The sequence below is a fragment of the Aptenodytes patagonicus genome, chromosome 8, assembly GCF_965638725.1.
Source record: "Aptenodytes patagonicus chromosome 8, bAptPat1.pri.cur, whole genome shotgun sequence".
NCBI classification, from domain to species: domain Eukaryota; kingdom Metazoa; phylum Chordata; class Aves; order Sphenisciformes; family Spheniscidae; genus Aptenodytes; species Aptenodytes patagonicus.
The window spans coordinates 6,537,856-6,559,395 of record NC_134956.1 but is presented as its reverse complement, the minus strand read 5'-3'; the positions used below and the strand labels follow the sequence as shown (position 1 = coordinate 6,559,395).

At 67.5% G+C, this 21,540-nt stretch overlaps 4 protein-coding genes across 5 annotated transcripts; all 4 read right to left on the bottom strand.

The window, feature by feature from the left end:
• Positions 1-1,076: 1,076 nt before the first annotated feature.
• Positions 1,077-3,964, bottom strand: LOC143163921 (hyaluronidase-1-like). 2 transcript variants are annotated; one of them, XM_076345852.1, is made up of 4 exons: positions 3,893-3,964; positions 1,833-2,767; positions 1,616-1,705; positions 1,077-1,526 (listed from the first exon to the last, which is right to left on the bottom strand). In XM_076345852.1, the coding sequence occupies exons 2-4, from the start codon at positions 2,730-2,732 to the stop codon at positions 1,209-1,211; spliced, it is 1,308 nt and encodes a 435-aa protein (XP_076201967.1). In that variant the 5' UTR covers positions 2,733-2,767; positions 3,893-3,964; the 3' UTR covers positions 1,077-1,208. The 2 variants fall into 2 exon arrangements, with proteins under 2 accessions (XP_076201967.1, XP_076201966.1); XM_076345851.1 differs by lacking the exon at positions 3,893-3,964 and having other exon boundaries at positions 1,833-2,979.
• A 585-nt stretch (positions 3,965-4,549) lies between these two features.
• LOC143164053 (hyaluronidase-2-like) lies at positions 4,550-7,461 on the bottom strand. The gene is made up of 4 exons (XM_076346129.1): positions 7,447-7,461; positions 6,080-7,022; positions 5,306-5,395; positions 4,550-5,148 (listed from the first exon to the last, which is right to left on the bottom strand). The coding sequence occupies exons 2-4, from the start codon at positions 7,004-7,006 to the stop codon at positions 4,750-4,752; spliced, it is 1,416 nt and encodes a 471-aa protein (XP_076202244.1). The 5' UTR covers positions 7,007-7,022; positions 7,447-7,461; the 3' UTR covers positions 4,550-4,749.
• A 3,622-nt stretch (positions 7,462-11,083) lies between these two features.
• TUSC2 (tumor suppressor 2, mitochondrial calcium regulator) lies at positions 11,084-16,015 on the bottom strand. Its single transcript, XM_076346128.1, has 3 exons — positions 15,864-16,015; positions 15,443-15,563; positions 11,084-13,891 (listed from the first exon to the last, which is right to left on the bottom strand). The coding sequence occupies exons 1-3, from the start codon at positions 16,013-16,015 to the stop codon at positions 13,826-13,828; spliced, it is 339 nt and encodes a 112-aa protein (XP_076202243.1). The 3' UTR covers positions 11,084-13,825.
• Positions 16,016-16,610: 595 nt separating this feature from the next.
• RASSF1 (Ras association domain family member 1) lies at positions 16,611-21,480 on the bottom strand. The gene is made up of 6 exons (XM_076346127.1): positions 21,213-21,480; positions 20,416-20,537; positions 17,809-17,913; positions 17,434-17,728; positions 16,897-17,012; positions 16,611-16,788 (listed from the first exon to the last, which is right to left on the bottom strand). Exons 1-6 carry the CDS (start codon positions 21,478-21,480, stop codon positions 16,642-16,644), a joined length of 1,053 nt encoding a protein of 350 aa, XP_076202242.1. The 3' UTR covers positions 16,611-16,641.
• Between the last annotated feature and the right edge of the window lie 60 nt (positions 21,481-21,540).

The following is a 21,540-nucleotide window of genomic DNA, read 5'->3' as shown; positions in this document are numbered from 1 at the left end:
AAAAGGCAGGATGAGGGTTGCATGGTGCCTGCATGGGGGATGCTCTTCCCCATGACATCTATGAATGAGAGGTCCTCTCTTCTGCAGAGACATTCTCCCAAGGCCACGCCAGGAGACCAGGAGCTCACAAGACCTGGGACTCTTCAGGTGACACGGCTGGGCCATAGAGCCATGGCTCAGCTTTTACCAGGAGGAGACAACCCATTACCCAGCAACTGAAGGACGAACCTCTGATAAGAGCATTTACCAAGGCTCAGTTTAGCAAAGAGTATTTAACTGAAGCATCTAAACTAGATGCTGCTTCATGCTGCCCTTCCTTTTTACTGAGCAGGGAGTTCATTTCGTGGTGAGAGCTGGCTTGTCACACATGCTGCGGAGGACGGTCTGCGCTTTGCAGTGGTTTACGTTAACCAGCATAAGAAATAAGGGTGCAAGTTTGTAAGTCCCCAGTAAACATGCAGTGCTACACAGCACAGTCCCATCACGGAGAGATTGCCCAAATTAGGGCCTAAGATCGGAGAACGGAGTATGTGATTCCCCCACCCCAAATTGAACATCCAGATGAAGATGCCAACATCTTCATCTAAGCTGGACTGGGGAAGCAGTCTTTCATCTCATGCCTTCTCCCGATTGCTTTAAAATAGGCATTGCTGAGCCAGCAGCATGGGTTACAGAAATCGGTATCTTTCCAGGGCTGAACCGGTTTGCGTAAAGTAATCCAGGAGAAAATCAAAGTGGGGATACTGGCTTCACACTGCAGCCCTGCATTCCTGGGGAGGGGCAGGGGTCCCGCGTGCCTCCGGCCACAGCCGCACAGGCACGTCTTTTCACCCCTATCGCCTCCGCTCGCTGGCCACTCCCCATCATTCCCCCTTTGCTCATCCTCTTCCCCCGTTATCCCCCTTCCTACGTCTTTTCCCATAAATTTTCCTCTTTTTTTCTGGCTTCTCTGAGGCGTTACACTCCCAGACCCCCCGGCCCAATGCACAGCCCTTGGCAGCATTGCAAGGCACTGCCGGTGTCGCTGGGGGACCCTCCCACCCCAAAACATGCCACAGCGGAAGACAAGGAGACGCTTGCGGGTGCCTACTGGTTTTATTAGCATCCCCACAGTCAGGTTCCTAACCCCACGGCGAGGGTGCTGGGGCGCAGGGTGGTGTCACCCTGCCTGCCCAGGTGTCCCCGGTGTGTGTGTGTGGGGGGGGAGGTCACTTGGCGAAGCCCTGGGTGTCACAGCGGGGTCCCTGCCACTTGTCGTAGCACTGGCAGGTGAACTCCTCAGCCAGCCGGGAGACATCGTCACCGGACTCCAGGTTCTGGGCCACAAGCCAGGGCTTGCCGACTTGCAGGTCGATGGTGAAGCGGAAGGGGTCGAGGTGGAGGAAGCCCTGCTTGTTCTCCTGGCGCACGCAGCGGCCCTGGCCAGAGCACAGGCTCTGGCTGCACATATCAGCGCTGGCCGTCACGTTGACGATGTAGTGGCCCAGGGGCCCCTCCAAATAGCCCTTCAGCCTCAGGCACATCTCCTGCAACAGTACGTGGTGTCACAGCCCTGTGCGGCTGGGGAATGGGGGGTTCCCGCGGCCAGTGGCGCGGTGCCACCCACTGCACTCACCTTGGAGGTGCTGTAGTTGAGGCTGCCCCAGAGGATGATGCCAGCAGCGCCCTGAGCCGCAGTCTCCCCGATGGTGTTCATCAGGTCCTCCTGCACCCAAGGGGAGAGGAGAAGTCAATGGTGCCCAAAGACCCGACATCGCCCCGGCAGAGCTAAAGACTCCCTGGCGCCAACCCATCAGCCCAAGACGTGCCCACTGTCCCCACATCCCCAGCACCTGGGAGAGGAAGTCGACGGTGCAGTCGAAGGCGATCTGGGAGTAGGGCAGGACGGGGATGCCATCATTGAGGATGCCACGCTGGACGGCGAAGGCCTCGGCCACGCGGTGCCGGACGTAGGCGAGTGCCTTGTTGGTGCCGTTGAAGCGAGGGGGCAGGTAGATGCTGGGGTAGAGCGCCCGGCTGCTCTCCCAGAGCCACCACAGCTCCTTGTTCCTCTGCTGCTCCACCACCGGGCACGTCCCGGTGTAGGGCAGGCTGTCAAAGTCATTGTTGTAGCAGTTGGGGAAGCCGTAGAAACCCCAATAGCTGTCGGGACGGAGGGTCTCGCCCAGCTGCAGGGTCTGCTCCATGAAGTTGCGGGCGCTCTGCTCAAACTGCCGCTTGGCCATCTCCTTCACCAGCTTGGGGGGCCACTGTGGGTGCTGCTGCCGCACCAGCTCCTCTGACTTCTGCCAGTAGATGTCCATGGAGCCCCAGTTGCGGATCCACAGCGGGCGCCACTTCTCCCAGTCAATGACGGACAGCCCGCCGTAGGCAGGGCTGGGCAGGGTGACCTCAATGTCCCGGGTGGCGTGGTGGAGGTGGGCCTGCAGGCTGGCATTTTGGGGAAGCCCCCCATTCACTGGCATCCTCTCGGATGTGTAGTAGGGGAGGAGCCCCAGTTCCTTGCTGTAGAAGAGGGTGATGTCCTGCCCGATGAAGGACTGCTGGTCGTTGGCCAACACATCAAAGATCTCCAAGTTGAGGGTGACATCGTACTTCTTGGCGCAGCGCTCGGTGGGGATGTTCCAGATGGTGACGAAGGGGCGGTTGACGAGGACGGGGCCAGGCCCACCGGCGTGGGCCAGGGCAGGCAGGAGCAGCAGAAGGACCCAGCAGGGCCACCCCGATGCCATGGTGCTGGCAGGCACAGGATGGGTCCCGGAGCTGCCTGGGGAGAGCCGAGACGGGTTGAGACCTGGGCAGACCTCAACGCTTTTATCCCCAGCCCAAGCTGGGGCCAGCATTAATCCACACCCTGGTCCCCGAGCGGTGCCAGTCACCCGGGGCCTCTCCCACCCCCTCACTTGACGTCCCCAAAGTTATCAGCAGCCGGAGCCCAGCACGGCAGCCACGCAGTGGGGAGGCAGCGTGCCAGCCCCGGTTAATGGCTGGCAGCGGCGGGCCCGGCTGGGGCGGAATGCGCAGAGTCAACACCCAGTGACTGGCCGGCGATGAGCTGGGCTGGAAAGACAAACAGACACGGGCGGGGTGGAGGGGGGCAAGGTCACGGTGACGGACGTGGGCTGCGCCGGGCGGGCGCCTCTGGGGAAGTGCAGGGCATCAGCCATCGGATGGCGGGAGGAGGGCACTGCTGGGAGGAAGCTCACAGCATCGGGCAGGACCTGGCAGGACACAGCCCGGCGAACGGTGGTGGCACAGGAGGGCACCGTCTGGGGACATGCACGCGTGGGGACAGCAGCCACAGGAGGGCACGGTTTGGGGACACTCAGGGCACAGGACGGCAGTCACGGGAGGGCACGGTTTGGGGACACTCAGGGCACAGGACAGCAGTCACGGGAGGGCACGGTTTGGGGACACTCGGGGCACAGGACAGCAGCCACGGGAGGGCACGGTTTGGGGACACTCGGGGCACAGGACAGCAGCCACGGGAGGGCACGGTTTGGGGACACTCGGGGCACAGGACAGCAGCCACGGGAGGGCACGGTTTGGGGACACTCGGGGCACAGGACAGCAGCCACGGGAGGGCACGGTTTGGGGACACTCGGGGCACAGGACAGCAGCCACGGGAGGGCACGGTTTGGGGCCGCGCAGAGCAGCCGAGGGCGCTGGCAGGAAGGCGGCTGTGCCCACGGGCACCCCGAGAACGGGGCAGCACCGGGAGCGGCTGCAAGGGCACGGGCAAAGGCGGAGCAGGGCTGCGCCGGGGACACCGTGGCAGGGGGACGGGAGCCACGCGAGGGCACCGCTCGGGGACACGCGTGGCACAGGACAGCGGCGCTCAGGGACACTCGCGGCAGAGGGGTGTCCCCGGCCCCCGCAGGGCTGTACCCACCCCCGGCCGTGGCGCACAGGACGGTGTCCCCACGCGGCTGTCCCGCTCCCGGGGGGCTCCACACCCGCAGCCCGGATCCTGCCGTGCCCGCGGCCCACGCTCCGCGGGGCGGGGCCGAAGGCGTGTCTCCGGCGGGAGGCGTGGCCAAGGCAGCCCGGGGGTGTGGCCACGCCGGGGGAAGCCCGCCGACAGCCCAGGGGGGCGGAGCCCGGCCGAAGGCGCGGCCTGGGCGGAGTCTGCGGCAGAAGGCGTGGCCAAGGAGGGCCCGGGGCGGTCCCGCGGCAGCCTCCACGTGGGTGGCCCGGCCGTGGCTGCACCCCGCGGCCACCACGCGGCCCGGCGGGGGAGGCTCCAACCCCTGCAGCGCCTCCCCCCAGCGCACACCCACCCCCGGCCCCCCACCCCACCCCACCCCAGGGAGGCTATGCCTGGGAGCAGGGTTAGGCAACAGTAGGGTGACCTGTGCCCTCTTCCCCCCCCCCCCCCCAAATCAGCCCACACCCCACTTACACTCAGCCCAGCTTTATTCGAGGTAAAGCACTTCGGTGTGGGGCAGCGCACAGGGGCTCAGCACCACACAGCACCCACTCCCTGCCCCCATGCCCCCCTCGCCCCCATCCCTCTCCTTACAACAGGAGAGGCCCCCCCCCCCCCCCCCATCCCCATGGGGGGCACCTGCCCAGCAGCAGGGAGGGCAGAGGTAGGGCAACCACACAGCTCTCCCCCCACAGTGAGGGGCAGCCCCCCATAACGAGCTGCCTCACAGGCAGGGTAGGGATATCTTAAATAGGTCCCCTACACCGCCACAGAAAGGGGGTGCTGGGGGGGCAGGGGGGCCAGCTCAGTTCAGGGGGAGGTTAGCACCAGCTTGCAAGCAGCAACAGCACCCCAAGTCCCAGCGGTGCCAGGGGGTCAGGGGCATCACTGCGGGGGCCAGCAGGCACCTGGCAGCCGCTGCCCTGCCAGCCCTGGTAGCAGTGGCAGCGGAAGTGGGTCCGTAGGAAGAGTGTATCAGCCAGGGACAGCTGGCCCTCGGCCCAGAAGAGGGGGCGCTGGGGGTGGTTCCCATCCCGGCGCCGCAGCTGGAAGCTGGTGGAGTTGAGGTGGAGGAAGACATCAGCAGTGCTGTCCTGGCGCAGGCAGCGGCCCCGGCCCTGACACAGCGCTGTGCTGCAGAGCTGTGCCGCCGTCGTGACATTCACGATGTAGCGGCCCAGGTCCCCCTCCAGGTAGTTCTTGATGATCTGGCATGAGTCCTGGGGAAAGGGGGGCATCAGGGGCATGCTGGGGTGCCCCAGGGAAAGAAGCACCCCAGATAAATGCCCCAGCCTCAAGCCACTGGTCCCCCTCTGGAGGCAGATGACCTCCCACCCATAAGCTACCACCCCTGGAGCACACTGACCCCAAACCTACCCGGTTTTTGGTGTAGTCCGCGTCACCCCAGAAAATGGCCCCAGCTGCACCCAGCGCCGCACTCTCTCCAATGGTGGATATCAGGTCCAGCTGCAGGGACAGAGCCCGGTCAGTGCCCATGGACCCCACGCAGCACCCACACTCCCCAGCACAGTGCACCCCAGAGAGCCCGCTGCAGGGTCAAGGAGGCAAGACCCATCCCTGCTCCAGGGCATGGGAAGAGGTGACTGTCCCAGCTCCTTGGGGACAGGGCTCCCCACCACCACCCTCCTCCTCAGGGGCTAAGCCAGCACAGCACAGGGGCTGTGGGCTCATGTACCCTGGGGTCCCAGCTGCCGGGACCCCGGAGTCCTGCAGCACCTCCCAGGTGCTTCCTTGGTGATGGTGACCATTGGTGCCGGTCCTGCTGTCAGAGAACTTGCCCATAGGGGCAGGGGGACAGACGGTTTGTGGCACCCTAATATCCACCCACAGAGGGGCTGAGCTGGGGGTCCTCACACTGTGACTGCCCCCCCACCCCCCGAGGAAGGGAGGCAGGGCCAGGCACCCCTCCTGGTCCCCAGAGCCAAGCCCATGCCAAAGGATGCTGCTTCCCACCCCACATGAGGACAGCCAAACCACAGGGTGCTGGTGACACCATGAAAGCAGCCACCGGCCTCCAGAGCCATCCCACTCTGTGGACCAGGATGGGACACAGGCACAGGGACCACCTCAGCTGACCCCAGAGCCCAGGCGCCCAGGGCTTGGGATGACATCCCAGTGGCACAGCCCTACCTGGCTGAGCACATCCAGCTTGCGGATGTAGGTGGGCCGGGTGTAGACAAAGACAGGAAGCGAGTAGCCGTCGTGGTGCTGCTGCGAGATGCGCATGGCCTCCATCACCCGCGCCCGCACGAACTTGCGGCTGTTGGGGGTGGATGCCAGGAGCAGGTCGAGGTAGATGGAGGGGTAGAGGGCCATGCTCTCCCTCCAGAGCCATGCCAGCTGGTCGTTGCGTGTCTTCTCCACATCTGGGCACTGCCCGGTGTAGCTCTCCTTGTTCTTGCTGTAGTCGTGGTTGTAGCAGTCGGGGAAGAGGTAGTACCCCCAGAGCTGCTTGGGGCGGAAGCTCTTGGCCACGCGCAGGGTGCTCACCATGAACTGCCGGGCGGCCGACTCGAACTCGAACACCGCCTGCTTGTTCACCTCCTCGCGGGACCAGGTGGGCTGCCGCTCGTACACCAGCTGCTGAGACACCTCCCGGTAGATGTCCTTGGGCTTCCAGTTGCGAGCCCAGATGGGCCGCCACTCCTCCCAGTCGATGACGGCCAGCCCCTCCTTGGCGGGCGAGCGGATGTACTTGCTGATGCCCTCCTGGAGACGGGCGAGGTGCTCAGACAGGCTGCTGTTTTGGGGGACGCCGCCGTTGACGGCCACACGCTGGCTGGTGTAGTAGGGGTAGAGCCCCAGGCGCTCCTTGTAGAAGATGGTGAGGTTCTGCCCCACGAAGCCCTCATTGGGGGAGGCGTGCAGGTCGAAGAGGCTGAAGTCGAGGGACACCTGGAAGCGGGGCTTGCAGTCCTGGGTGGGCACATTCCAGGCCACCAGGAAGGGCCGGCGGGTGAGCAGGGGGGCAGCCGACGGCTTCTCGGGGGGCTGCCAGGCCAGGGCCAGCAGGGCCAGCCAGGGCAGGGCCACCGCCGCCACGCAGCCCCCGCGCATCCTGCCCAACGGGGGCCTGGGGGCAGCGGGGAGAGGGGGGTTAGGAGGGGGGTGCAAGCAGGGGGCGGCTCTGCCCGCACCCCCCCAAGGCAGACCCTGCCCCAAGTCCCTTCCCCACAACCCCCACCCAGGGTAGATGGGTCCCGGGGAGTGCGGGCAGAGCCCCCGGGGGCTGGCTCCTGGGGACCCCGGTCCCAAGCGGCTCCGCCCGCCCTCGGTCCCGGTTCCCGTCCCCTCCGCCTCCACTTCCCCTCGCTCCCGGTCTCGGTCCCCCCCCCGCCGCTCCGGGTCCCCCCGCTCCTGCTCCCCGCCGCTCCCCCGGGTGCCGGCGCGGCGCCGCCTTTGTCCGAGACCGGCACACAAAGCGCCGGGGCGCGGCGCGGCCCCGCACCCCACCCCACCCCGCTCCGCTCTGCTCTGCTCCCTCGCCCGGGTCTCACCTCGGCTCACGCCATCCCCCGCCGTGCGCTCCCACCGGCGCCGCCTCCCCCCCGCCGCCCGCTTTAAACCTCCCCGGCGCGCACCACCCGCGGGGGCGCCGCTCCCCGCCCCGACCGGCCCCGCCCCGACCGCGGCCCGCCGGGGTGGCGGCGCGGACCATTGCGGGGTCTCGGGGGCGCGGACCGGCAGCGGACCCCCACCCACACACACCCCTCCGTGGGGCGGCGGCACCGGGCGAGGCGCGTCACCCCCCGTCCCGCTACGCTTGGTACGGCCCGGGAGGCCCCGCCCCCCGCGCGGCGGAAGGGGGCGGGGCGGGGGCGGGGGGGCCGCCGGCAGGGGGCGCCGCGGGGCGCGCGGGGCTGCGGCGCTCGGCGGGGCGGAGGGGGTCCCCGAAAGGGTGGTGACCCTAAGACGGTGTCCCCGGGGGGGGGGTGGCCCCAGGACAGTGGTGACCCGAAAATGGTGGTGACCCCAGAATGGTGGTGTCCCCAGGGTGACGGTGTCCCCAGGATCACGGTCACTCCGAAATGGTGGTGTCGCCAGGATGGTGGTGACCCCGGAATGGTGATGTCCTCAGGGCAGTGGTGTCCCCAGAGGGGTGCTGTCCCCAGGATAGCAGCGTCCCCGGAACAGCGGTGTCCCCGGGACGGTGGTATCCCCGGGACGGTGATGTCCCTGGTATGGTGGTATCCCCAGGATAGCAGTGTCCCCGGAACAGCGGTGTCCCCGGGACGGTGCTGTCCTCAGGACGGTGATGTCCCTGGTATGGTGGTATCCCCAGGATAGCAGTGTCCCCAGAACAGCGGTGTCCCCAGGACGGTGCTGTCCCCAGGACGGTGATGTCCCTGGTATGGTGGTATCCCCAGGATAGCAGTGTCCCCGGAACAGCGGTGTCCCCGGGACGGTGCTGTCCCCAGGACGGTGATGTCCCTGGTATGGTGGTATCCCCAGGATAGCAGTGTCCCCGGAACAGCGGTGTCCCCAGGGCGGTGCTGTCCCCAGGACGGTGATGTCCCTGGTATGGTGGTATCCCCAGGATAGCAGTGTCCCCGGAACAGCGGTGTCCCCGGGACGGTGCTGTCCCCAGGACGGTGATGTCCCTGGTATGGTGGTATCCCCAGGATAGCAGTGTCCCCAGAACAGCGGTGTCCCCAGGGCGGTGCTGTCCCCAGGACGGTGATGTCCCTGGTATGGTGGTATCCCCAGGATAGCAGTGTCCCCAGAACAGCGGTGTCCCCAGGGCGGTGCTGTCCCCGGGGCAGTGCCGTGCCGGGCAGGACGTCCTGTGCGGGGCCGGGGCAGTCGGTGCTGCTGACTCAGCCGCGGTCCCGCGCGTTTCCTGTCTGAGGGGGACAAGAGGGGCCGCAGGCGCAGCAGGACTGGGGGGGGCTTCCTTCCCGGGGCGCAGTCGAGGCTCCGGTGGGTCCCCCAGGCGGGCAGTGGGACAGGCAGGGCTCAGGGACTGGCAGTGTGGCCGTCCCCATGTCCTGCCTGTCCCCCGCCTGCTCTGGCCAGGGCTGGCCCCAGTGGGCTGGGGGCCATCAGGGTGCCCCTGCGGAGGAAGCGCCGGAGCGCGAGGGTGTGCCGGGGCCAGCGGGGGAAGGAAACAGGGCTGAATCTGCGGAAGCGCTCCCCAGCCACCCGCCAGCTCCCCAGGGAGCGGGCGGGAGCGCCAAGCCCAGCATTGTTCGGTGCCAGCCCCCGGTGCCGGTGGTGCCAAGCCCAGTGCCGCGGGCACCCGCAGATGGCTTCAGTTAGTGGGACCCGCTCGGCTGCCAGCTTTTGTGATGAAGCTCCCACCGCGAGGGTGACAGTACCACCGGGGATGGGCACGGTGTCCCAGCCAGCCGCTCTAAACCCAGGCTGCACCCCATGGCTCGGCCCGGCCCACAGGCAATGCTGGGCACCGGCCGAGAAAGGGGCAGGGAAGGTCGGCCACCGGCCGGGCGTTGGCTGCCAAAACCCTCGGGGGAGATTGCGGGGAGCCAAGAAATCCCAGGGCTGGCGGGCGCTGCCCTTCCCCTCCGGGCAGTAAACAGGCTCCCTTCGCCGGCAGCAGAAATGCCTAAAATTTTCCATCCTCTGCAGCCTTGCGTGCCGAAGGTAACCAGCCCCACCGGCAGCGGAGTGGCTGGAGGGGTCATGACTCTCCGCTGCCGGGGGGGCTGGAAGTCCTCAACACAAGGCAGCTTCTCGCTGCCGTCCCCTCAGGAGGGCTCAGCATCACCTGCCTCTGTTTCTCTCCTCGCTTCCCACAAGGAAGACCCTGGATTTTGGGAGGGGGCAGCTGGACGTCTCGCCCTGCTGAGCATGAGATGATTTTAAGCCGTTCCCAGCCGGGCACAAGAGCGGAGAGGGGCACAGGGCAGTGGAGGTGGGCAGCGGCTGGGGTGAGCCGAGCAGGCGAGCTGCCCCACGCAGGCAGCCGGCCGGCTGCGAATCCCTCGTGGATGCCAGGTAACGGGGCGTTAGTTACATCCGCTTGTGCAAGACAGGTCCAGGCAAGGCGCGAGAGGAGCTCGGCTTGGTGACAGAGTGGCCGCAGGGCCAGGAAGGGAGGTTGGCACCCGCCTCTGCCCCGGGCCGGGGGCTGCAGGCACGGCCCTGCCCCACGGGCGGCAGGAGGGGGAGTGGGGTGGCCCCGGCGGACATGGAGATGCTCACAGGGCCAGCGAGCCACAGCCACCGCCTTGTTTAACCTCGCCGAGCCGTAACGCCCTGGGCAGCCACCCAGTCCCCCTCGAGGCCACCGCAATCCGTCCCTCCTGGGGTTGGGGCCCCTACGGATCAATGGGCAAAAGTCTCAGAGCGTCGTCCCCCGCAAGCCGAAGCCCTGGCAGGACACGCCGCACCACTCACTCTCGTTACAGCTTTCGTCAGCGGCTCGTTTCCGAGCCGGCTTGCGCGGAGGAAATGATGAGAGGTGGCTGCGGCCGCAGGAAAACATTTGCAGGGCGGCCGGGGGCAGGACGCGGGGTACAAAGTGAGATCACGCTTGCCCCACGGACAGCCGGCACTGCTCAGGGGACGGGCGGCATCCCGGCATGGGGTCACACCGGGTTCGAGAAAGTCATCAGGCCGCGGTGATTAATGAGGCACTGATTTGGCAGGGCAGGCGATGAAGGAGCGGACAGGCGGATCCTGCCCCCCGCGGGGCCCGGGCGGAGGGATGGGAAGAGGTCGGCTTGAGGCTGGGCTGCCCGCGACGCCCAGGTCCCTCCAGACCTCCCACCCCACATGGGAGGGGAGAGGGGCCTGAGCTCCAACCCTATTGGGCTGAACAAGAAAATTACATGTATTTTTATAAACTCATTTTAGTTATGTATTTAAAGGATGTCATGGCAGCTACAAGGAGAGTCACAGCCCGACAAAGCCACCAACTCCTGCCAGCGCCACGTGCCAAACTGGAGCACCTGGAAATGGCCGTGACTCACGGCTCCTTCACCACCAGTTCAGTCACGCGTGCACAAACACCCCCCTCCCAAAAAAACAGGGGGCTCAAAGCGCCGGCAGCAAACAGACCGGCATGGCAAAGCCCAGCTCCCCTCAGCTCTCCAGCATCTCCTTCCTCCACCCACGGGCACAGCCGCTCGCCCACCCGCCCTCCCCAGTAAGACAGCTCTTGGACTTGCGGGCTCTACAAATAATTTTATTGAAATTTAGCAAAAGTGGACAGATGCACCGGGAGGAAGGACCATAAATAGTGTACGTTTCCCAAACCCATGGGTCCTACCCACACACTTGAGGAGCAAGGAGCCTAGTGTCAGTGAGTACGGTTCGGCTACACATCCACACGGGAAAGCACAACGTCGCACAGGAATCGTCAAAAAAAAAAAAAAAAAAAAAGGAAAACTTTTCTTTTTTTTTGCTTGCTCCAACACCACAGTGGACACAGATACTATTTACAGCAACCTTCACATTTTTAAGATCCCTCCAGGTGCTCCCAAGGCCCTGTTGCTGCAGGAGGGCTGGAGGCCGGCGGAGTGGAGGAGGCCCGGGGGCTGGCGGCTCGGGGGACCAGCCTGGGAAGAAGCGGGGCAGGACGCAGCTTGTTGGCAGCCTGCGGAGGTTCGCTGCCGCTCCGGTGACAGGGGGCCGGGTGGTGGTGGTGGGGAGAAGGCGTGTTTTTTGGGGGAAAGCATGTTTAACGCCCTGGGGGAAGGGTGAGCAGCCTGTCAGAGAGGACAAAAGCATCCTTACTAAGCCCGTCTCGGTCTCTACCCCCCCCGGGGTTCGGCCCCTGCCTTGTCAGCAGATTTTTGGCCGGTAGCCAGGCGAGGGGCTCCCCGTTGGGGCAGGCAAACAGCACCGGCCCCCTCCCCACTCCTCCTCCGCCTTCCCCCGTACCCGAGGCGGGTTCGGTGCAGCTTCCCGCGCCCTCAGACAGCAGCAGGGCGAGGGGGCGCAGGCAGCCCGGCCGCAGCTTTCTCTCCTCTTCCTGGGGACAGCAGTCCCTGCTCTCCTGCGGGGCCCGAGGGATGCCCTTCCCAGGGAGATCCGGCCCGGGACAAACTCGAGAGCAGGCGGTGCGAATAAGAAACACTTCAGTGGGGGATTGTTTTAAGACAAGACTCTTTCAAGCAAGCAGGAGAACAAAAGATGTCGAAAGAAGCGCCCAGCATCACAGTGTAGACGAGCTCCCTGCCGGAGCCCTGCCCAGCCCTGCCCGCTTCCCTGCCCGGCGGCAGCCAGCACATCCGCTTCACCCTCCGTGCTTCACCCTCCGTGCTCGCTCCTGTCGACGGGAACAGCGGGTGGGGGGGACGCAGAGGGAAGAGGTGGTGACAGGAAGACGGCAACAGCCACGCCGCTGTTATCTCCCCGAAGCCGGGAATGTGGCCCCGCGCCCGGGCGGCTCTCAGAGGGCGCGGGGATGGATACATCCAACGTAGACACCGACAGGGCTGGCAGCCAAGTGCCAGCGGCTTAAATTAAAAATCGAGGTAGCAAACGTCTGAAGTGCTTAGAAAGTAAATAAGTTCTGGAACGAAAGAGGAGGAAAGCCGAGCCGGCTGCTGTGGGGAGCAGGCTCTGACCCAGTTTAAAGCTGCGCCCGCTGCCCCGCAGCCGGTCCTCCTCTGCCCGCCGGGGCCGGGGCCGGCCGAGCAGGGAGGCAGTGGCTCCTAGTGCTGGCGAGGGGCGGTACAGGTCAGGCCCTTCCCCGGCCCTGCAGCAGCTGACTCGGGGCCTGCACGCAGGGGTGAGGTTTTTCGGTGCTGCCAAGGTGACCTCGACCTTCTCAAGCGGGAGGAAAGAGGAGAAAAGAGCAGGACCTTCTGAGACAGAGCAGAAAGCCTCCCTTTAAAGTGCATCACGTTTCTCCTCCTGCCGCCAGCTGGGACACGGGAGGAACCCTAGTTCACATCGCCAGGGAGATTTCCAAGCCGGGGCAGGCACACCGATCGATTGTTTTCGGGGGACGGGGAGGGAAGAAATGATTTCCTTCCTGCTCGGCTCTGTCAAGGCCCACCCCACCGGGAGGTACGTTCAAGACGGGAGCGGGGGGTGAGGACGTTACAAGGAGACGCCTTGCCCAGCAGCCTGGCCCCGCAGCGGGTGAGGGACTGTGCTCGGCAGGAGCCAGCTTGCTAACGGGGGAGGCGAGTCCGCTGCAGCGCTGGGGACCTCGCTGCCGCCAGCAGTGGCCACAGACTGCAGAGATCTCCTGTGGGCAGAGGGACTGCGGGCAGCAGCGAAGCCAACCTGCCCAGAGCCAGCATAAGCAGGGAAACGCACAGGAGGAAGAGACCGAGGTCCAAGACAGCGGCATCTGATCTCCATCCCCTTCCCAAGAGGAGCGCAGCAGCCAGCTGGACGTGCTTCAAGACCAGGCCCCCCCTTAGCCTTCATCCTCCATCAACAGACCCGCCCCGGGGAGCATCACGTAACACCTGTGTCAAGCGACATGCCGCAACACTGGCCATCTAACCACCGGGCCCGAGGGATCTCGGGGCCCCGGGCAGCGCGTTACCTTGCCCTGGCTCTCCCTGGGCTGCATACCTGAGAAGCAGGGGATTTTGTCTGGTGAGAAGTGCAGGCTCGCTCTCCCTTTAACAGCTCACACACAGCAGCTCGTTTGCAGTTCCAGTTACCCATCAAATGTCGGCTAGAGGCTACAAAAGGTATTTTAGTCTTCTGACTCAAGCGAGGATGTTTGTAAGCAGTCGTTGCACAAGGTCACCCATCTCCTGCGAGGAGGGCTAGCCAAGCCCAGCCCTGCCCGCTCCGTCCCGCCTCACCTCTGGGCGAGGGGAGAGCCGCCGTCCCCGCTGCGCCCAGAGTCCTCCTCGGGTGGGAACACGACGCAGCCTCGCCTGGTGAGGCTGGGGGTGGTGGGGCAGGGCCTCCCACCCACAGGCAGCAACGTCTGGCGACTCACACCTCGCAGATGATCACCGGGAAATCCACGTGAATGCGAGGGTGCTCTAGTTTCACTATGCCCTGAAAGAAGAGTCAGAGTGGTGAGCAGGGGAGACCACCAAACAACAGCCCCAAGCCCTGCAAGTCACCCCGTACAGAGGTGACATCATGCCTTCGAGGAACGTGAGTCTGTAAAGCCGCCGTGACGCCAGGTACGTCTGAACAGCAGCAGGCAAAGTGAAAGCACTTTGCCCTTCGAACTTGTCCCTGGAGAGCCGAGAGAGGCGCGGCTGGCTGCCACACATGGCCGGTCCGGAGCTCAGCAGGGCGAGAAAGGAGGGAGCTGCTCTGCCAGGCACTGCCCGTGCAGCAGCTGGTGCGTGACTGGCAGATATTGGCCGTCTGGGCTTTTCATCCGGCACCTTTCATTCACAGGATTTAAAAGAATGAAAAGAGCTCTCTGAGAGAAAGCAGCCAGGGCAGCTGGCGCACAAGAAAAGCAGCTTTCTATCCAGAGGGGAGGCTGCTGAATGCACGCTCCCTCCACGCCAGCTACAGGCGCCTTTCCCATGCTCCGTCCAAGCCTTCTCCTGTTACAGCACCCCGACGACCCGCTGGCAGGTGGGGGGCAGGGGGTGGAGCGGGAGCGGGGGCTCGGAGCCTGCTCTCTCCAGCTCAGCCGAGCTTTCCAACCAGGTAGGTTTCAACCCACGTCGACGAGGAGTCAGTCCCACAGTCCAAGCCTGCCTCTGCAAGAACGCCAGCCCGTGGAGCGGCGCTGAATCCTTCCCTCCATAACTGCCTGCGCAGCACTCAGAGGGGTCCCATCCCACTGGGGGACTGCTCACCCCTCGGAGCAAACCAACGGCTTGCCCCAGGTGCTCGCTAGAGCTGTGCCTTTCTGCTTCCTTAGGAAAGACTCCTGCAGGGTCTCTCTCCAGCCCTGGTTTGATCCTCCCTTTTCTCAATTTATGCCCCCAGAAGCTTCCCTACATGCAGGCTATCCTCCTCCTGCACCGAGACCCTCAGTCGGCGTCCCAGCCCCTGCCCGGCTTCACCCCAGCTGCCTATTTTAAGAGGAGACTTTTGCACTGAAGTGCAAAACGCATAGCTATCAACACCGCTGTCACTACCGAGCAGTTGGGGGGAACGTGCACACTCGCATCAGCGGGTGACGGGCTTTGGCTGCTGCTCCCGAAACCAGGGCCTGGCCCTCCGCAGTGACGTGACAGTGGCTGAGCAAACACAGCACCCCGCACCTTGGGGAAGGTGGTCAGTGATGGGACGCCATGGCCGTGCAGGGCCACCTGGCACTCTGCACCCCACAACACACACCCAGCTGAGCTATCTTCCCCAGCCTGGCAGCTCTAAAGGGCTGGGGCACCGCTTCTCCCTGGAAAGAGGGGCTGGAGGGTGTCACCAGCTCTCCCTCTCCTGCTACAGCCTCGCTAGGTGACATGGATGTGAGCCAGGACACACAGGAGCCACGGCTCCGAGGCAGGAGCTGGGGGGCGTGAGCAGAAAGCCTTCACCTCCCTGGCAAGAAGGTGCCCCGAGGGAGAAGGCAAAGCCGGGACGAAGTCCCCGTGATGCTTTGGCACTCAACTTTCCCCCCCCTTCTCCACATGCTACCTGAGGTATCAGGTTCTTGTGGATCCTCTTCAGCTTGGCACGCTTCCTCCCATTCTTTGTAACGATTGTCTCCTCGTAGAACTCGTGGGCGAGATCCCCGTCCTCATCGTAATACATGGAGCTGGCGAGAGGAGAGGGGAGGCGGGTAGGTAAGAGCCTGCCGACGGCTGCCGGCTTCCCGCGCCCCGAGCAGGGAAGGGAGCTGGGACGGGTCGGCACCACCAGCCCTGGGAGGGCTGCAGCGGCCACCCGCTGCCGGCTCAGCGGCTGCCCCCTCGTCCCCCGGCTCCCGCCGAAGGCCAGGGCCTGTCCCGCCGCGCCGGGCAGGCCTGCACCGACCCAGCGGCGGAGGAGGCCCCCCCTCGCTGCCATGGCAACCGTCCGTCCGTCCCCGTCCCCCCCCCGCCCCTCGGCCTCTCACCCGCGGCGTGTGAAGACGAAGGGGGTGGCAGCGCGCGCGGCCCGCGCCCGGGCCAGGGCCTGCTGCCCGCCGGGGCCCTCGGCGCCGCCGCCGCCCGCCGCCGGGGAGGCGAAGGGCCACAGACCCCGCGACTTGGAGCCGCTGGCGCCCATGGCGGCGGCGGGAGCGGGGGGAGACGGGGGGCGGGGGGGGGAAGCGGCCCGGAGCCGCCCGGCGACGCCGACAGAGCGCCTCCCTGCGTGCGCCGCCGCCGCGCTGCGACACTTCCGGCGCCCGCGACGCCCCCCGCGCGTGACCCGGGAGGGAGGAAGCGCCCGCGTCACGTGAGAGCGGCAGGGGGCGTGCCCTCCTCCCCGCCGGGCGCCGGCGGGAACCCCGGGGGCGGGAACCGCGGGGCCGCGAGCTCGAGCCCCGCGCCACGTGCCGGCGCCCCACCCCCAACGGCACCGGGGGGTCGTCGTGTCCCCTCCCGCCCCAGCCCCAGCCCCAGCCCGCCCCACCAAGGACACGCCGCGGGCCAGGCCTCGTCACCCAGATGCCTTTATTGGTGCTCGACGCCCTGCTTCCCCCCAGGGACACTCGCTCCCCCGGGGACACCCACACCCCCCGGGGACGCTCACTCCTCCCGGGGACGCCCGCTCCCTGGGCCAGCCCCATGGGGGCTGTGACGGCCCAGTGGGTCCCGGGGCGCCCCTCTCCACCCCCCTCCCCGGTGCCCCCACCCGCCGGCGGGCGAGGGTCCCGGTGCGCTGGCTGGCCGTGGGCGCGGTTGGCGCGGTCACCCCGGCGTGCGCGTGGCCAGCACCTCCTGCATCTTCTGGCGACAGCGGGCGTAGCGGTGCCGCAGCTGGCGCACGTGCTCCTCCTCCTCCCGCTGCAGGATGCGCAGGAAGTTGTGCAGCTCCGGCAGCGTGAAGGCGTCCCACTGCGGGCACATGGGCTGCCATCGCACTGGGGACGTGCCGTCGTCCCCCCACGGCCACGTCCCCCCGGGGGGTGTGGGTGCCAGTCCCCTCCCCGTCCCCGCACTCACGTTCACCTCCCCGGTCTCGTTCTCCTTCAGGACGAAGCTGAGCACCTTCTCGCTGGGGCCGGCCAACAGCCGCAGCCGCAGGGGCTGCTCCTCGTCCGCCAGCTTCCGCAGGTACACTGCAACGGTGGCCAGGCGTCACGGGGGGGGGACATCCCCACAGGGACACCGCCACTATGGGGACATCACTGCCACGAGGGACACTACTGCCACAGGGATGCTGCCACCACAGGGATGCTGCCACTATGGGGACACCACCGCCACGGAGAACACCACTGCCATGGGGGACATGCCCATGGCGACAGGGAACACTGCCACCGAAGGGGGATGCCGCTGCTGTGGGGATGCTGCCACTATGGGGACACCACTGCCACAGGGGACGCTGCTGCTACAGGGATGCTGCTGCCATGGGGATGCTGCCGCCATGGGGGACACCGCCGCCCCGGGGACATTGACCACGGGGCCACTGCCGCCCATGGGAAGCTGCCACCACGGGGCCATGGCCACTGCTACGGGGACAGGGCCGCCCCGGGGTGCTACCTTGCTCATCCTTCTCGGACCTCTCGAAGAGGGCGAACTTGCGGGGATTGTCGACGACGGTGAACTTGCGAAGGAGGGCGTCGATGACCTCGCTGGCGCGGGTGTGCGAGAGGATGTGCAGGTGCTTGACGGTCCCCTTGGGCAGGTAGAAGGACGTGCGACGCTTCACCCCCTGGGCGCGCGGCCCCGGCCGCCCCGCCTGCAGGGAGGGGACCCGCTTGGTGGCCGGCACCGAGACGGGGCGCACCAGCTTCAGCTGCACCTTGATGAAGCCAGTGTAGGAGCCGTCCTTGTTCTGGGAGACACCAGGGCAGGGGTGAGTGGGGCCAGGGCAGGACACTGCGACCCCCCCCCGGCCCCACGCCGGCACCGTACCAGGCTCATGAAGAGGTTGCTGTTGATCTGGCTGTTGTACTCCTTGATCCGCTGCTCCACCTGCGCCTGGTCCAGCTCTGCCTTCTCCCACTCGCTGGGCTCATCCTGCGTGACAGCGGCTGGGCTGAGTGGCACCGCAGCAGGGGGGACCCCTCCGCCCTCCCCGGCATCCCGCTGCCTCCCAGCCGGCCCTGAAACACTGGCTGACACACGCGCGGGCGGTTGCGTGGAGTTGCATCAGCCCAGCTGGTGCTGAGCTGGGCCGTGCCGGGGAAGCATGGCTGAGCTCACCGCGGCCCCAGGAGGGACGCTGCCACCAGCCACACCCCCCAGCCCTCGTCCCCATCCCGGGGGGCCACAGGGATGTGTGAACCCACTGCGAGGACACCCTGAGGCCAGGTGTCCCCTCCCGGCACCCCAGATCAGAAAGGCGTCCCCAAGGCAGAGCGCTGGCAGCCGCCAGCCTGGCACTGGGGTGGCAGGGCAGGCTGGGCACCCACGGGGACACCCGGGATTCGAGGCAGGAGGGACAGGCTGGGGGTGCAGCCTGTCTGTGCCACCAGCACCCCGCTTGAAAGTGCCGGCCCCACACAGGGGAGACCCAGGCATCCTGGCTTGGCATCCCCGCCACCGGTACCCGCTAATGAGTATTTACATGGGGCTGCGGAGCCGCCACGCAGAGCTGCACGTGTCCCCACGGTGCCGTGGGGCTGGCGAGCACCTGGGGCTCCCAGCCCCGATGGCCACCCCATGGCATGCGGGCACTGCCGGACCCTGTTGGGGGTCCCCGCGGGAAGGAGACATCTGTGAGGCTGCCCCGGGGGCGATTAACCCCGGCAGCCCCAAGCACTGTCCTTTGCCCCCTCTGGGAGCAGCTCCAGCCCCTGGGGGCCATGGGGCGGCCGTGCCAGGCAGCGAAGCCCCGCTCACCCCACTGTGCCTCGCTCGCCCCACAGAGCCACATCCAACCGGACAGGGCCACCCTGTCCCACGGCACGGCCACGCTCGCCCCCACACTTGCCCCACAGCAGGGCCATGCTCACCCCCATGCTCACCCCACAGCAGGGCCATGCTCAGCCCCACTCTTGCCCCCACAGCAGGGCCATGCTCACCCCACACCTGCCCCATGGCAGGACTGTGCTTACCCCATGTTTTCCCCACGGCGGGGCGACAACTGGCCCCGCACCAAGCCCACCCTCGCCTGTCCCCCAGCACCCAGCCGCCGGGGGGGGGTACGCTCCCCCCGGCTGACGTCATCCCGCTCCCCCATGACGTCACGGCCGGCGGCCCGGGAACCGACCTGGCGGCGCCGCGGGCGGCGGCCGAGGGAGGTGCGGGCGGTGTAGAAGAGCTCGGGCTCAGAGTCGGAGTCCTCCTGGCTGCAGTAGCCGCTGCTCGCCGTGCTGCCGCCCGTGCCCCCCGCGCCGCCCCGCCGCAGCGCCAGCGCCGCCGCCCCGCAGCCCCCGGCCCCGCCGCCCCCCGCCCCGGCCCCGGCCACGGGCACGGCCACGGCCACGGCGGCGGCCGCGGCCCGACCCGCCCGCCCCGCGGCCCCGCGGGCACACGGGCACACCCGGCCCCGCGCCAGCCCGGCCGGCCCCCGGGCCGGGGCCCGGCTCAGTCCGCTCCCGGCTCGGCTCAGCCCGCTCCCGCTCCCGGCTCGGCTCAGCCCGGTCCTTGTCCCGCCTCGGCTCCGCCCGGTCCCGGTCCCGGTCCCGGTCCCTATCCCGGCTCGGCTCAGCACAGTCCCGGTCCTTGTCCCGGCTCGGCTCCGCCCGGTCCCTATCGCGGTGCGTGTCCCGGTCCCGGTCCCGGCTCGGCCCGGCGCCTATCGCGGTCCCTGTCCCGGCCCCGGCTCGGCTCAGCGCGGTCCCCGTCCCTGCCCCGCTCCCGGCCCCGCCCCGGCCGTGGGGCTGACGCGGGCCGGGGGCGGCGCGGCGCCGTCCCGCTTCCGGCGGTGATTTCACCCGCGCCCGGCGCCGCCCGCCCGGACCCGCCTGTGCCCCGCCCCGGCCCGGCGAGCGCGGCCTGGGCACGGCACGGTGCGGGGCAGCACAGCGTCGGCCCGGCCCGGCCCGGCGTAGCCTGGCATGGCACGGCACGGCACAGCCCAGCACGGCTTGGCACGGCACGGCACGGCGTGGCGTGGCGCGGTGCAGCCCAGGCCAGCCCACTGTGGCTTGGCACAGCCCGGCACGGCGCAGCCCAGCCCAGGCCAGCCCGGCTCGGCTTGGCACAGCCTAGCATGGCATAGCACAGCCCGGCATGCTTTGGCATAGCCTGACATGGCACAGCACGGCACGGCATGGCTTGGCACAGTCTGGCATGGCAGAGCCTCACACAGCACAGCCCAGCCCAGCAAGGCTCGGCACAGCCCGGCACGGTGCAGCAAAGCCCAGCCTGGCATGACACAACCCGGCGTGGCATAGCCTGGAACAGCACAGCATGGCCCGGTACAATGTGGCACAGCACAGCTTGGCATGAGGTGACATGGCCTCACATGGCACGGCATGGCACAGCCCGGCACAGCCACCCTTAGCCCGGGCAGCCCCCAGGTTGGCCACCCCCCACCCGCGCCCTCCCTCACAGGCACGGGCCAGGCCCTACCACATTGGTGTCCTTCTCCAGCGCCTGCTCCGTGCCATCGTCCTCATCGCCGGCGCCCGGGGGGCCACTGCAGTCCAGCCGCACCAGGGCCCGGCACCGGTAGTGGCAGGTGAAGCTGCAGTCTGGGGACGGGGACAGGACCAGTGTCACCACCGTGACCCTGGGTGTCAGGGTCAGCGACTGTGCCGGGGAGGGTACTGGTGCCCGGTGGGGCAAGGGCTGGTGTGTGATGCCAGTATCGGTGCCCGGGGCCGGCTGCCTGCCCATGCTGTGCCAGTGCCGAGGGCCCAGGGGGCAGCACCCACGTGGGACACGGTGCTGCGCCAAGCTGCAGGCCGGTACCGTGGCACCTGTGCTCCCCGCCTGGGCTGGCCAGTGTGGGTGCCTGATGGGTGGGATGCTCGGTGCCCAGTACGGGGATGCCCGGAAGCTGGTGGGGGTACTTGGTACCAGGCTGCCCGGTGTGGGTGCCCACTGTCGGGATGTCCGGTGCCCGGTGGGGGTGTCTGGTTCCCGGAGGCCCGGTGCGAGTGCCCGGTATGGGGATGCCCAGTACTCGGTGGGGGTGCCCGGTACTGGGATGCCTGATGCCCAGTGGGGGTAATCGGCACTGAGATGTCCGTGCCCAGTGTGGGTGCCCCGTACCGGGACGCTCAGTGCCTGGTGCGGGTGCCCAGCGCCGGGATGCCTGTGCCCAGTCGTGGGACACCCGGTGCCCGGTATGGGTGCCCACTACCAGGATGCCCGGTGCCCGGTGGGGAAGCCCGGTGGCGGGAGGCCCGGGTCGCGGTACTCACGGCGGCACTGGAGGCTCTTCCTGCCGCCGCCCCAGACGAAGTCCCCGCAGAGGTCGCACCAGGTGTGGAGCCCGCGGCGCCGCGGCTCGAAGCGGTGCCCGGCGCCCGGTGCCGCCGTCAGCCGCGGGTCGGGGTGCGCTCCGGCGCCGGGGCCGGGGCCGGGGCCGGGCCGGCGGGCCGGGCTGATGCGCAACGCGTTGGTCCGCTCCAGGCGGCCCCGGCCCGGCCGCGGCTCCGGCTGCAGCTCCCGCAGCTCGATGAGCTCCATGGCCCGGCGGCCGCGGGCGCTGCGCGGCGGCGGGGCGGGGGCCGCCACCGGGGATGGGGC